The 15,301-nt window shown below is 43.2% G+C and overlaps 1 protein-coding gene across 1 annotated transcript; it reads right to left on the reverse strand.

Moving 5' to 3' along the window:
- Positions 1-479: 479 nt before the first annotated feature.
- Positions 480-13,739, reverse strand: LGALS3 (lectin, galactoside-binding, soluble, 3). Its single transcript, XM_012724562.1, has 6 exons — positions 13,591-13,739; positions 7,178-7,199; positions 6,094-6,573; positions 4,938-5,026; positions 2,194-2,359; positions 480-807 (listed from the first exon to the last, which is right to left on the reverse strand). Exons 2-6 carry the CDS (start codon positions 7,193-7,195, stop codon positions 652-654), a joined length of 909 nt encoding a protein of 302 aa, XP_012580016.1. The 5' UTR covers positions 7,196-7,199; positions 13,591-13,739; the 3' UTR covers positions 480-651.
- Between the last annotated feature and the right edge of the window lie 1,562 nt (positions 13,740-15,301).

Consider the following 15,301-nt stretch of genomic DNA (forward strand, 5'->3'; position numbering starts at 1 on the left):
AGAATGTTGATCAATGGAATACATTTTTGAAACGGATTATAAAACTATTTGTCCCCTTTACAAAAATCTGGCAATTTCTTAAAAATCAAGAGACCCTATAGGAATAGTCTCTTATCAATATCAAATTCTGATTTGAAAGCAGTGAAGTGTAAGTCTAGAAGGAGAACATAACATTTAAACGGAGTCAGATATACCAGAATGCTAATAATAATTATGAGTCATCTGGGGGTAAAATCCTTATTTTTGCTTTTCACATTTCCTGAATAGATTTACTTAACTGAGAAAATATGAGCTTTCCTTGGTTTTTATGAAACTGAAAGATGGGTTTATTTTTGCATAGTGTTTACTCCTATCCTTAAAAAGAAATTTAGCAAGTACAGAAAACATTGGGAGACCCTAGTGCACTATTAATATTGTTATTTTTTTTTCCATTGAGAACTTTGTACATTATCTAGAATAAACAGCCTCAAAAAGACCGGTGACTTTTAGAATAAGTTTATTAAATGTATGATTTACAATAATTTTCATGAATAGGCATGAAAATGTTCACTCATAGTGGAACATAAAATTCAAATGTGGAAGTTTACGTTCAACTTGTGGAAGTTTACGTTCAACTTCGTTTTTCTTTCAAAGTATCCACACCTTTTAAGGTTATATCATAGTGTGGGTGACACTGGTGAGGTCTATGTCACCAGAAATCCCCACTTTGCTAATTTCCTGGAGGTTTCTCATCCTATGATTGTACTGCAACAAGTGAGCATCATTGACAGCAACCTTGTAGTTTTCAGGTTCAACCAGAACTTGTATCTGAAATATCACAAACAGAATTGTTAGATATGCCCGTTAATTTCAAAACCAGTCTGATCTGAGTTCAAGATGTCCAACATCTCATCTTTACAATCATTTGTGGAACTGACTAAAGGTGAGAAAAATAATTTTGCAGCAAAAATAAGCTCCAGTTTATTCTAATATTTAAAAAGATAGAATTGTTAGGATACTGTAAGTGAAGTCAAAGAAAAAGAATGATTTGCCTTCCAAAAATGTTTTTGTATGGCCTAAAACATCTAGAAGTAAAAACACACTCTAAAATAATAATCTCCTAGTAGAATGATTAAGATTATAAAGATTGATAATCATTTTTGGCAACATACTCTTCCAATATGTATATCTCTTTGGAAGAAGAAATTTGGCAATACCTAAATTTTAAAATGTACAATCTTTGAACAAAATTATTCCTTTTGGAAGCAAAGATTTTTAAGAGTATCACAGTATTTTCATAAAATAAATACAGGTTTTATTTGGCATATTTCCATACTCCAAATTTTTACCAATAAATTACCACGTAAATTGACAATGAAATACTAAGTAACATGTTATGTTTGGGAAGCTGTCCATCCAAATGTAGAATATGGTCCCCATTAGCTTCTGCCTTTACCTCAATTTAGTAGTTTTATTGATAATTCTACATCAACCCTAACCCAACACTGTGGACCTAATTAAAAATTGCTGTATGTCAATAGAAAATACTGGAGTGATGTTTGCCAAGTTGGGAGAGGGACCAGGATGAAAATCCTTAAAAATCTATAAAGTTTTCATAAGATTTGTATATATTAATTTAAATTTTTTTAAAGATTTTATTTATGCATGCAAAACTGGGGTGCAAGCCAGAGGTTCAGGGGAGGTGAGAGGGTTCACCAGAGACAGAGTGGGGAGCAGAACCGGCAGATTGATGGAGCACACTGCTGAGGGCAGCAGCAGGCGAACTCGGAGAGGTCTGCCGCACCATAGGGATCACCTCTAGGGCTGGGGATTGAACTTGCTCTGAAGAGGCTATGGCCAGCTTGCAGTGCTGCGCTTTAATCCACTGCTCCACCAGGGAGGGCTTTAACTTAAATTTTAAATAGTTTTTATCACCATGCCAACTATATCATAAATTTTCCATTTTTTTTAAAGGGAGTCTGTTTCTTATTTCCAGAAAAGCTAAACTCAGGGGTGAGGGGCCTGAATGAATGTGGGGCTGAACCATTCCAGGCATGTTCTAACGTGCTAGGCTTCATCTCACAGAAAAAGTAGAAGTACTGCTTAGTTGTCCCAGGACAGTTAATAAAAACTGATTTCATATGTGCTGAGGTTTTAAAGTGATTCCCTATGAGCAGTAGATGATATTATTATATAGTAGTAGCAATAACTTACTTTGAAAGGTTTACCACTTTCAAATGGGAAAGTGGACTGTCTTTCTTCCTTTCCCCAGACATTATCCATCTTTGAATTGCAAACGATGACCCTCTTGTTGTCTTCATTAAAGCGTGGGTTAAAGTGGAAGGCAACATCATTCCCTTTCTTGAAATCCAAAGCAAGTCTGTTTTAAACCAAAGACCAGGATTAGTAAAGTAACCCAATTTGTACAACTGCAGCAAGTGAAGAACATATAATCTAAAGAGCAAAACGTTTTATAAAATCAAGGGTAATTTTCTAAATGGAAAGCAATAAATCAGAAAATAGGTTCAAAGTGGTAAAGACATTTGGCCAAGTAGTCTTTGTATTACCATAGTATTTAAAAGCAAATAAGGCATCAAAGGCATGGCAAGACTAAGCACTGTATTTGACAGAAATAGATCATCTGATCAAGTGAAGAAGCAATTCTTTCAAAAGCCAGAGATCTACCCCATCACTCTTGCTGAAACCCCTCCTCTCTCAGATGGAACTCTCTTGAATTGGTCCATAAACCTGCCACTTAACCAAAAAATGGGTCACCAAAAAGAAATGAGGATAATATATTTAAACAAAGATTAGAAAAATGACAGAGCAGTGAAGTTTTTCTATATAAGAAAAAATCATTGCCATGAAACAGGAAAACTGTAAACATTGCACCATGAGATTAAAAATAATTGATGAACTGATTAGAATGAAGGGGAAAAGTTCAAAGTAGGAATATAAGACTTGAGCAAGGCCTGGCCACAACCCATAAAAGTGGAAATGAATTGACCCATAAAATAGAGAAGGAGGAAAAGCTGATGATCCAACAAAACAGGCTAACTGCTCTGATTGAAATAGCTTCCTAAATTCTGTATGTCTTTGAGTTTCTATCTGGGCTCTTTTTTTTTTTCCTCAAGCACCAGTAATACATTTTCTTTATTGGTCTGACCAATATAGGCTACCATTCCCTCACTGTTATTAAGAAAAAACCAAGCAAGGTAATGTATGCTGAATATTTCTGTCTTTGGCCACATTCTATACAGTTACAATGTTCACTTTACTGCCTCTGTTCATAAAGGCCCCCCAGGATTTCCTAATAAAGGTTCAGAGTCATTTAGAGGACACAGTCTACCTTACACTGCAGATAATACTATATACCTCCTTCCTGCTAAGATTGCTTTTAATACCTAGTAAACAAGCCAATCACATATCTATAAGCTATCAAACACCTAGGCTTTCCCATAGTTAACTAAAAACCTAGTCCTAGAACAGTAAGAATATGCTAGTAGCATAATAATTAATGTTCGGTATCCTGTTGCTAAATTGTAAAGTCATGCCAATAAATGAGTTAAACATTCCACAATGTAAAGTCAAATAATAGAAGTACTGGTTTAACCTTCTGACCTGGTTCCTTCTTGGATGCTAAGCAAACACAAGTCCTTGTGAAAGGACTAACTGCCCCTCTGTTTCTCAGTGTGCTCCACAGAATCAGCGGGTGCTCTTCATTTAACGCAAGGCCTGCCCTCTAGACTGCTGACAAATGATCCTCTGTATTTTGATTCACCCAGTAACAAATGCAGTCACAAATGTATCTAATATCTAATGGCTATATGTCTTCTGCCATGGAAAGGAAGATATGTCATCTCTACTACTTTAAACATTGCTTCCCCTCACCCCCCATTGTAATTCTTCACATAGCATTTGCAAAACCAACTACAATTTTTGCATTTTACTCTCATCTTAACCATTTCAACTAAAGTAGTTTTGATCTGCCAGTCGCAGTCTACCAGTCTCAGTCTACATCTGTAGTGTCACTAGAGATAGTTTCCGGTACAGTAACTAAATAAGGCACAGACACAGGTGTGCTTCTATAGGATAGGGATTGTGGGAGGAGGCAAGCAGATATGAATGAATTGCAAATTCTATGTGAACAGGAAAAATGTACTAGGTTCTGGTATGTTGCCAGGAAAGATGGCAAAGGGCCAAGGTAGAGGATAGAATATGTTCTATAGCTTGCTGTGAGGGAAATACTATGCCTACAGAAGCTGCCTGGCTGAGGGAAAGAGTTGGTTTAGGGGAATTACTACCTCATAGAACCAGAGGCTGGCTGGAGGTGGAGTCAAAGGGGTATCTGAATATAAAGTGACCAGATCAGAGGCTCAGTCCTGCTCCAGGTAACAGGCTGCTGGTAATTTACCTGACACCAAGGGACTCTGACTCTGTCCTTGTACCCAAGGGGCAGATGAGCATGCAAGATCTGAGACTACACAGTGACCCGCACAGTTGCAGGGAGATTCGTACAAACATGAGGACAGAGCAGTAACATCTTCAAGCTCTTAGAATATCTTAGAACTATATCCAATGATCCAATGGAATCTTTTTTTTTTTTTTTTTGCCTCTAATCTTTGATGGACATCTAAACATAAAGTACACACTGGGTATTCTAGACATTTTATGACTCAGAAGTAGGGTGATGGCCAAACATTACCTTACAAAGGCCCATTTGCCTTTAATTCTAAGACTAACTCACAGGAAGAACCAGCAGAATGGGCCTTTCTGTTTTCCCTCTTTGTTCTCACAAAATAGAACTCTTTTATTCTGGTTCTGGGAGACCAACAAGATTTGGCAAAGGAAACTTTGTCCCTTGGGGGAAACATATACTGACTTAGGGGCTGATGCCTTACTATAGTAATACCAAGTTTTAAATGAACAGTTATGTTAAACTTGTTAGTTTACTCCACCTGTTTGCTTGGGGCCTCACTGTGCCCATAATTGTTATCAGCATGCGGGGCACAACTCCAGTAGGCAAGGTCAAATCATAAGGCACAGTCTAGGAATGAAAAAAATATATGTGTTAACAAAGTCATGTTTTCTTGAGGAATGAAAGAAAAAGATGCCACGAAAACTTAATTACTGTTAACATGGGTGAATACACATGTTTAAGCCATCTTTCAGAATTTTGGGCCATCTTGCTCATGGTCTGAAGAGATAAGGCACCCTCCATGCACTATTGATAAATGAAAATAAGGTCACCAGTAAATTGGTGTCCAAAGCATGAAATACTCCCTTTGGGGGCTCTGTAGCTCTCAATCCAAAGGCCAGCCAACCTACCTTATTCCTACAGATTAGTTTTTTGAAAGGCTTAAGCTAAACCTTGTAATCTACATTAGTATTTTTGTGCCCTCTTCACATAACTCCCTTCACATGGTTTTGCTGCTCCCTGAGGGGAGAGCCATTTACACCGACTACGTAGTCCCACAGGACCTGTTCCACTCTGCTATCCAGTTCTTTCCCCTGTCTACATTATGTTTCCCAATTAGACCATTACCTGGATCCCCACAGCTAGGAGTTTATGCTTAGAATCTGTTTACTATAGTGTGTTCACTGTAAGGAAATCCAACCCTTAGGTCATCATATTGTCTTCAGGTTTTTCCAAAGCCGGATCACCTTGGTCCCCCCATGTTTCCTCTTTGCTCTTGGACCAGTTAGAGAACCCTCCATTTCCCCATGTTCTTGGGTGTATGTGAGAATGGTGAATGGTTATAGGATTAAGCACACTGCTGGCATGTGGAATATACTCACTGTTTATTAAAACTGGTGATCAAACTTCCATGACTATGATCTTAACTTGATTCATGTTAAGGTAAAGCTGCATTATAGATGCCCTCAAAAGAGGTATCTTTACATCTACAGTATACATGCTAAACATAATATGCAGAACAGTTTTCTCACTGAACCAACATACGTTGTAGCTGATTCTTGAAAAGTGGCTCAGCTGTGAGTTTAAAGCTTTAGGTCCCCTGAAGCCCCATGTAGGTCAGTGCTCAGAGCCAGCTGTGGCCAGAGCGCAGCATTAGCTTTGTCACAGTCAAGCACATGAAGTGACTAACTCCTCACCAGTGGTCCAGAAGGGGAACCAAAGTGTCCAGCAGCAGGGAAGGCTCCAGGTCCACTTGGTTGCCCAGGGTAGGCTCCTGGTGCATTTGGTCCAGGATAAGCAGGTGCTGTTGGGCCAGGGTAGGCCCCGGGAGGAGCCTGTCCAGGGTAGGCCCCAGGAGGAGCCTGTCCAGGGTAGGCCCCGGGAGGTGTCTGTCCAGGGCTGGTACTGGGAGGTGTCTGTCCAGGGCTGGTACTGGGAGGTGTCTGTCCAGGGTAAGCACCAGGGGGTGCCTGTCCAGGGTAGGCCCCGGGAGGAGCCTGTCCAGGGTAGGCCCCCGGGGGTGCCTGTCCAGGGTAGGCCCCGGGAGGTGCCTGTCCAGGGTAGGCCCCAGGATAGGCAGCTCCTGGGTAGCCTCCAGCCCCAGCAGGCTGGTTTCCCCACTGCCCAGGCCATCCTTGAGGGTTTGGGTTTCCAGACCCAGACACAGCATCATTAAGCTGAAAAGAAGGATACACATCATTACCGGATAGTCACAAAACCAGAATTAAAAAAAAAAACATAAGCATGTAATCTAAGAAGTAGAGGACTATGGTGAAAGTATGAAATTCATGTCAACTATTTCCCCTATTAACTAACTTTGCATTCCAAAGACTTAAGTTAGAATCTGGGATTGCATATGCATCATTGTCCCTTCATCTCAGATCCGGAGGGCTGCATTCATAATTTGCTGAAGCTGGGAGCTAGCCATCTTGGAGGTCCAAGTGTATGCTTTTTAAATGACAGGAAAGAAACTGTCACAGAAGTTGGGATGTTCAGACTGCTCCACAATCCCCAGTGCCCACATCCTCTCTCAGCTCCTGATGGTGATGTCTGCCACTTCATTTCAGGGGAGGGGGGGGTGTGGTGTTAATCCAGGCCACTCCCACCTGGCTTTCATCCTGAATCTGTTACTGGAAAAACAGGACCCGTTCTATCACGCCCTCATTAGACAGGTGGGGGCAGAGGAAGCCATGTGGTGGGAGAGGCAAGGGGAAGTTGGGTGTAAAATACAAACCCTCAGTCTAGTGGAATGTGTATTTGAATAAGACACAAAACACTTACTGAGAAACTGTCTGCCATTTTCCTAAGAGGAGAAAAAAAAGATAGGTTATCATTTGATCCTTAAAAACTTTGCAGATTTCCATTCAAACAACATCACAAACAGCTGGTTCTGTACTTTTAGCTATCCATGCCTTTCTTCTAGCACAAGCCAGTAAATTCTGACAGTATGCCTGGAGCAATAGTGCGGAACCACAAGAATGTCTCATCCAAGGGTGGGGCTGGATTACCAGCCCGATTTAACTCTTGACTTCCTCAAAATCACTCTGGCCTATGTTCTGGTGCCTGGGAATAGCAGCCATAGGCCATACAGCAGAGCAAAGAATGCAGAGGAAAGAGCCCTCCCCTTTGCTAGGTGAAAAGTATACATAAGCTTGGCTTATCACTGGCTCTCCTCCTTCACCTTTCTTCCCATGCTCTTTCCCACATCCCTCACAAAGCTTTCAGTGTGTAAATATCGCCCACCTTCCCTTCTATTCCCACTAACAGCCTCGGGTCATTGTCTGGGTTCCAGAAGGAAAGCAGAGCTGGTTGATTACAAGAAACAGTGCTTCCAGAGGTAGTTGCTGCCAGTTTTTTCCTTCTTTTGCACCCACTACACCTGCAATGGGCCAGGCACGGTACTGGCTCCTGATGGGGTATCAGGACCACTGGCCGAGATCTGCATGATCAGAGGACCCGCTCAGCCTCCAAGGAGACATAGGTTTAGATGAGGAGCAAGAAGCAAAAAGGCAGGTACAAGGTGCTTTTTGAAAAGATACTTGCTATTCCAAAAAGCTCTGGCAGTAAAACCTCAAGCTAAGGTTAAAAAAAAAAAAGCCTGGCCAAGTGGGGAACATCATTTTGGTTCCAATACTGTCACAGAGTTTGCCTGTCCAAGCTGCCTGGGGTCTGGTCTGCCAGCCTCCTCCTCCTCCTCCTCTCCTTGTGCCAGGTCCCTAGCCTCCAGATGTTTTACATCTTCCAGATGTTTTCATCTGTTCTAGCGGAGGACCACCCAGCGGTGAATGTCCCCTACCCCCACTTTACCAGACTTATTTTAAACCTTAGTTTGTAATGCTGCCAGAGACCTTTTTCTTTCTTTTTTTAATAACAGACATCTTTCAGAAAAGCATCCTTTACCTGCCTTTTTGCTTCCTTGCTCCACATCTAAGTCTTAACCTCTCCTTGGGAGAACACCTCAGGCTGCTGAGGTCTGTGTGAGTTCTTTAGTTCCTCTCTTGTGCTTGACCAAAATTACCCAAACCAAGCCAGATCTCTTTTCCCTTGATTCACCCATTTGTGATACTTATTCAGTTATTTTCAGAAATGATATTACCTCCAAGGGACCCAATAAACAGCAACCCCTTCCTAGGTCTGAAAATGTAAACTACTAAATATTTTTGTGAAGCCTCAAACAGGCAAAGCTCATCCAAAGACTTACTGTTTGCTCACATACCAGGTAGGTTATCTGATTCTGCTACTTAAATACTCCCTTTCACTAAATTTTGCACATTTTTTTCCCCTGGATATTTAAAAAAAATATTTGGAAGCAGTTAGGCAGTGTCTGTCTTCCAAGGTAAGAAACTGCTGGAAACTGGTTTTGGAAAGCGACTCACTTGGGGCTTACATTCACCGTGTTTCCTGCAGTACTTGGCTTTTAATTTATTTTTATTTTTGTGAACTTGGTCTTTTAAAGCAAAAGTCAGGTGCGGTGCTTCTCTGCTTGGACCTCCCTCCCCAAATAGCTCCCCCTTCCCAGAAAAGTGTATGGCAAGAGGAACTTGAAAGAAGATTCATTACAAAACAGGAAAAAAAAAAAAAAGTGGTGGTGGTGGTGGTGGTGGGGGACTGCTAAACTTAGCTCAAGGAAAGAAAGTTGCTTATTTCAGGTGCCAGCAGGAAACAATCTGGAACTTCCCAGTGGGCAGAGAGCAGAGTTCCTTCACTTTCATAAACTCTTCTGCTCCTGGGCAACATAGCAAAGACCCAGCAACAACTTGTGATTCCTTTTATCTATCCACACTGCAGGGGGGCCTATTCCCAGCCTCAGCACTGGCATGTCTCTCTGTCCCACCTGGTGGGCTCTCTCGTTTCTTTTATTGACCCTTGAGACTTAACAAACTCTTTTTTTTTTCCTTACATTTAAGGGAAAAGAACATCGCTAGAAAGATAAAATTAGAAATGCTGGCTACCAGGTAATAGCTAAAGCAAGCTACTTCAGCCCAGACCTGCAGAGGTTTGTGTGAAAAGGGTGGACGTACTGACCCTTGCCCACTCCCCCTTCTGCTCCCTTGTAACTCTGGATAAATACCTCCAGCCTTCGCCAAGGAGCAGGGCGGTGGTCTTTCAAACACCAGTCCACCACCTCCCCCAGTTTGTGGGCAAATTAAACTTCTTTCCTTCTCAAGCTCTACTTCCTTCTGTGGCCAAGGGCACTGAGATGGGCATTCTGGGAACAGTACCACTGATGGCAGGTCAGAAGCCTTTTCTGGGGGAGGGCTGGGAGGAAGATTAGCAGCTTCTGGGCTTCAATACACAAGATGGTAATAGTATGACCCCTCAAGCCCCAAAGTGTGGCAACCAAAAACATCTTCAGACTCAGCCAAATAGCCCCAGGACAGGGAGAGGGAAAAATTGTGTCTGGTTCGAGAACCACTGAATAGGCTGCCCAGCATGTCTGTCCCTACGTAAATGTATGTACATATAAATGTGTATATAACAATACAAGAAGGTCATTTCAATTGTTAAAACCAGCCAAATCTGTGCAACATCGTAAAGGGTCTTATTAACATAACGCCCATCAAACTAAGATATGTGTAAAGGTTGATTACAACCAGAAACTCATGCCAGGAGGACATTTCCAAAATTTAACACTCATTGTTTTCAGAGCCTTTGCTCAAAACATGTTTAGTTTATTTTCCAACCCAACCAAACCAGTTTGAGAAGCTGAGCAGATTTCACTGTGGCCCCTGTGCTGCTTGTGATAGCTGCAGGGCTGTTGTGGATTCTGTGGGAACACATCAGGTGAGCCCAGATAATAGTGACATTCTGTTATGGGGGGGTGCTTTTGGTTTACAAAGCACTTTCACATTCCTTACCTACTTTGAGTCTGATAATAATCATGGGAAGCTGAAAGAGGAAAATTAATATCCTCGCTTTGAAGGTGAAGAAAGTGACACTCAGAAAGCTAATGTGGTGGCCCTATGTCACTGTGCCCCTGGCAGGTCAAGGACCAGGGTCCAAATGCCCCTCCAGGTTCTAAAATACTTAGTGACCTACATTAGTGTGGAACCTCCTACTTGGGGTGTTAAAGTCCTCTGAAGCATTAATGACTTCATTTAGAAATTAGCTCTGTATTCATTCAGAACTACACAGCATGCTGAATTTATAAACAAAAATTAGAAAGATCTTGTTTTTGTCAAAAACAGGCTGAGTGACTCAGTGCACAAGATACTGAATACAAGGATGCCATTTTGCACAGTCACTTTGCTAATTATAACCACATTTAAGCCAATAAAGTGTACTTGCCCCCAAACTGATTATGCCTTGTTTAGACTATGTCAACTTCCAGCCATTGGGTCTCTGTTTTGAAAAGGATTACAGCTAGTGTTCTTTTGAAATCAAGGTGAGCAACGTAAAACTATTGGATCAGAGATCCTTGCAACTTTTAGCTGAAGTTTGCAGCAAAGTCATGTAACAGTAGTCAAGAGACCAAAAATCCATTTGGACAAATATCTTTCTCATTTGCCTGGACATTCTCTTCCTTTTTTAGATGATTTATTTATAAAAACAGACAATCAAATGTAAAGAAAAAAGCCTTCCCCTTCTACAGAGACTATAGATCTGAACTCTGTGCCAGAATTCCCAGAGTCTTGAAGAGCCAGGAAAGAAAAATATCATCAACAGCAAACAAAGAAACAAAAATAGAGACCTACTACCTGGGTTCTCATATTTGAAGAATTTACAGGAAACAATTTGGTTGTTTTGGAACAAGGAATTGAAGCATGAGTCAGAATGTAGATCACTTTAATTGGCAATTTTTTTCCCTTTAATAGAAAGTGGCTACCCACTGTTTGTCCTGTGCTATTCCAGTGCTATCTAGCAATAAAGCAGGTTGCCTGGGTTCCCAAGGACACTCCTGAAATTTCTGCTCACAAAGGGCCCTTGCCATTATACAAGAGGTAAGGGAAGTAGATTGTGAATGTGCTTCCTCAGAACCGTAAGGCACTGCCCGGACTCATGGCCAAAGAGTGGAGGCGGGTGGTCTACTTCCTGCCCTCGCTGAAGCACTGAGCACTTGAGGAAAGGTCACCTGCCTAAGCCAAATCCAGTGATGTTGGAATAAAGGACTTGGGATAAAGGAAACTGATGCTTTCCTAGGATTTCTTTCTTATCATAGCTCCTTAGTTTCAAAGAAGGTAAAGTTTCTTTGTGCCTCTCAGTTACTGGTTCCTTTCCCCTGTGGAAAAGCTGAACCCAGTTAAGGGAGAACACATGATACTTAGTCAACAGCAAACTGGAGTACACAGCAAGCCCTCGCCTGGCAGGCTTACCACTTAATGAGAAGAACAAGTTCAGGCACTTGTACAAAATGCTACCCAGCTGTTCTCGGCAGGAAGCTGTATCCCAAATTACCACGGGAAAGAAAGGCCATGTTATAGATTAGTAGCATGAGCCTCAGGTATGTATGGTTGCAAGTCAATTAGTATTTAAGGCCAATAGAGATTCTGCAGTTACACTATATGAATAAACGTCTCTGCTGTAATTAAGATTTGGAGTCTGTCTAATGAGGGTTTGAAGCAGATAAGTACTTAAATTGTAGGTGAGACCAACATTACTATTTTGATTTCACTAGCAATAGTGAAGTCTTTATAGAGCACCGATGCATATTTACAGAGTGAAACACCACTGAGTAAGGAAACTTAAAGCAAGACTTGCCTATTCTATTAAAAACAGCTGTTTTTGGGGGGGGTGTCATCGTATCTAGGAGTACTTCCCCTCTTCTACTTCTTACATAACCCAGTGAGGCATCTTTCCAACAGTTGTAAATCAAAACACCCAGGGACCACTATCAAACTCCTTTCTGGATTATTGGGTAAGTCTAAATGTAGCCCCTCAAATTACAGATTTTGGAAGCAGTGCCAATCTCTCCAGAATCAAGGATGAGGTACTACCTCATTCTTTTGTCGATTCAAAGTCAGTGTCTGAAAAGGAGACTTGTGGGAAAAAAACACCATTTCCTAGTAGGAAGACAAAACTTGAGGAAAATGAGTCAGAATGTTGCATACTGGTGATGATTTTCTCTCCCATTCTGCGTGTGATTGGTAAATATTTATGGCAACCGAAGTTTCAGAATTTACTGAGCCTGCCTTCCATTTCTTTCCCAGAGTCCTAGAAACAGACTGCGTCACTGGGGTCTAGCTGTCCTCACTAACTCCCAGAAGTCACTTTATCGCGGTGGCTGCAGGTGTGTGCACAGTACCTGGCACGGGAATCGCTGACTTCAAAGGGTTGTCACAGCTCCTACCAATGTGTCCCTGACTCCCTGGCATTGAGCTCCTGCTCCTCAAAGTACACTCATTTTAGTGTCCAGCATCTTGTTGGAGCAACTGATAATCCAAAATAAATTCTCAAACCTGATTTGAAGTCCCATATCCACTTCCCGCCAGTTAGATGCCACACACCACAAATCCCCCGCACAGATCTGAGATCCTTAATGCCCATATTAGCCAATCTGGGCAGAAATGAGTCATAATTTGCAAAAACAGAGTTTGGATCTCTGCCAAGTCGGGCACAGAACCACTTAGTCCCTTTTCGGCATCCCGGGAGCGGCGGCTGAGCTCCTTCACACCCTCAGCAAGATCAAGGTGCCGGCAGCAGAGAAGCCCGCCTCCTAGGGCGCCGCTTAGGCTCGCTGGGCAGTTCCCACCCTGATGGGAGGAGACCCGGTGCCTAACCCGAGCCTGCAGCGTGAGGGCGGGGAACACGCGCGCCCGCGGAGTCGCCCCCGGCGAGTTCCGAAGTGGTGGAACGGCGGGCGGGATGCGGGGCTGAGTCGCCAGTGGCCGCTAAGGGCGCCCGGGCTGGGCTCCGCAGGCACACCCGCGGCCCTCGTTTCATAGGTGAGTCTTTGTAAGACGTTACTTACTTTCCTTGAGTCTCAGACGCTCTCTCCCGCGAGCGAAGGCAGCGGCTCCTCGCCCCGAGCCGCGCCCGACGCTTCACACCTGCCAGTCCCGCTCCGCGCCTGCCCCAGGTCCCCGGGGGAGCCGAGCCCCCTGCGTCGGCTCTCAGCACCCTCCCCGGACTCCCACCTGCGCCCTCCAAAGGGAACGTGCACCGGGCAGAGCCCGAATACCCTCACCCTCGCCTGGCCGGTGCCACCAGCAAACCGGGCCCCCAGCCCCTGGCCCCCGGCGCCCCGCGTCTCTCACCCGGCGCCTCGGTGCTCGCTAGCTCGCTCGCTCGCTCTGGGGCGCTTCCTGGAGAGGTGGTGAGGTCTCTGCAGGGCGGCGGCTGGGTGCCTCCAATATATCCTCTCTGGGCGGGGCCGCCGCCCGTGCCCTCGCGGGCCACTCCCTGGCCACTCTCTGGCCAGGCACTGGAGCCCCAGGGCACAGAAGAGAGCCCTCGGACCCAAAAGCTGAGGTAGGGGGTGGAGGGAGGAGGATGGAAACTGCGGTGGTACCCTAGAGGGCACACTCCCCTCCCCCCAGCGACTCGGGTGTGGCCAAAGTGACTCCCCTCTTTCCAGATTCACCTGATAACTCCTCAGACGATGAGTGAGTGAAGTTTTAAGTGTGTGCTTCTGTGGGGGCTATTTCGGCTTGTTTGCTTTAACTGTTTGCTTATTTCCTGCCCAAATGGCAGCACTCTCAACCATTCAGTATTTACTTAGCTAAACCCCACTGGGAGAGCCTGGCAAGTCATCTGAAGAGCTGGGTGACATGCTCCCGCGTTCTTTACTGTGCCTTCATTTCCACTGAGAGCTGTGATGTGGGGCGCACACTTCTCAGACTGAGAGCCCCAAATTGACTTACTGTTCGGGTGGTCACTGCTTCCCCAGCCACTACCTAATGGCACCTGTGACTGCTCTGTCCATATCTAAGTGGGTGAAATAATGAATAATAATAATGAATAATCACTTCCTAAAAAGCTTATCAATTTGCTCAAAGATTGGGAAGAGTCCTGATGAGAGAAGTGTGATTAGTTACAAAAGTCCTTTTGGTAGAAATGGGAATAGGGCAAAGCTATGACTCTAAGAAAGTTTCAACAAAGGTTAATGCTTTCCAGAGAGATGGTGTTTATTTGGTATTATTTAGCTAAGTGAGGTGGTTAAGGATGTCCAAGATGGATTTTCTTAGGAAAATTCAGGTAATCACTAACAAAAATTAACTTGAATTAGATTAAAGACATAAATATAAGACCTGAAAGTGTACACCTTCTGAAAGAAACAAGAGAAAAGCCCCTTGACATTGGTCTTACCAACACGTTTTGATGACACCAAAGCACAAACAACAAAAGTAAAAAATAAGTAGGACTTCATCAAACGAAAAAGCTTCCTCACAGCTAAGGAAATAATCAACAAAATGAACAACTTAGAAAAAATATTTGTAACTCATATTCATTTCCCAAAAATATAAGGAATTTTTACAAATCAATAGCAATAAAAACCACAAATACTCATATTAAAAAATGGACAGAAGACTTGAGTAGACGTTTTTCCAAAGAAGACATCCAGATGGCCAGCAGGTACATAAAGAGGTTCTCAACATCACTGTCATCAGGGAAACACATTTCAACAATGAGACAGTCCCTCACACATGTTGGATGGCCATTATCAAAAAGATGAGATCAAGTGCTGGTGAGGGTGTGGAAAAGAGGGCCCCTGTGCATTGTGGGAGAGACTGTATACTGGCGTGGTCACTTATGGACAACAGTATGGAGGTTCTTCAAGAACTCCCATAGGGTCTAGTAACCCCACTTCTGGGGATCTAGCCGAAGGGCCTGAAACCACTATTTTGAAGTGATATCTGCACCCCATGTTCATTGCAGCATTGCTCACAACAGCTGCCTAACAAATAGTTCACCTAAGTGTTTATTGATGGATGAATGGATAAGGAAAATATTATACACACACACATC

This window comes from Condylura cristata, unplaced genomic scaffold (assembly GCF_000260355.1).
Source record: "Condylura cristata isolate star-nosed mole 26May11 unplaced genomic scaffold, ConCri1.0 scaffold00013, whole genome shotgun sequence".
Taxonomy (NCBI): Eukaryota; Metazoa; Chordata; class Mammalia; order Eulipotyphla; family Talpidae; genus Condylura; species Condylura cristata.

Coding starts and splice junctions, on each gene's coding strand:
- LGALS3 (XM_012724562.1), bottom strand. Junction 5,027..6,093: donor GTTCCCCTTCTGGACCACTG/GTGAGGAGTTAG, acceptor TTTCATTCCTAG/ACTGTGCCTTATGATTTGAC. Junction 808..2,193: donor AAAGTGGTAAACCTTTCAAA/GTAAGTTATTGC, acceptor GTGATATTTCAG/ATACAAGTTCTGGTTGAACC.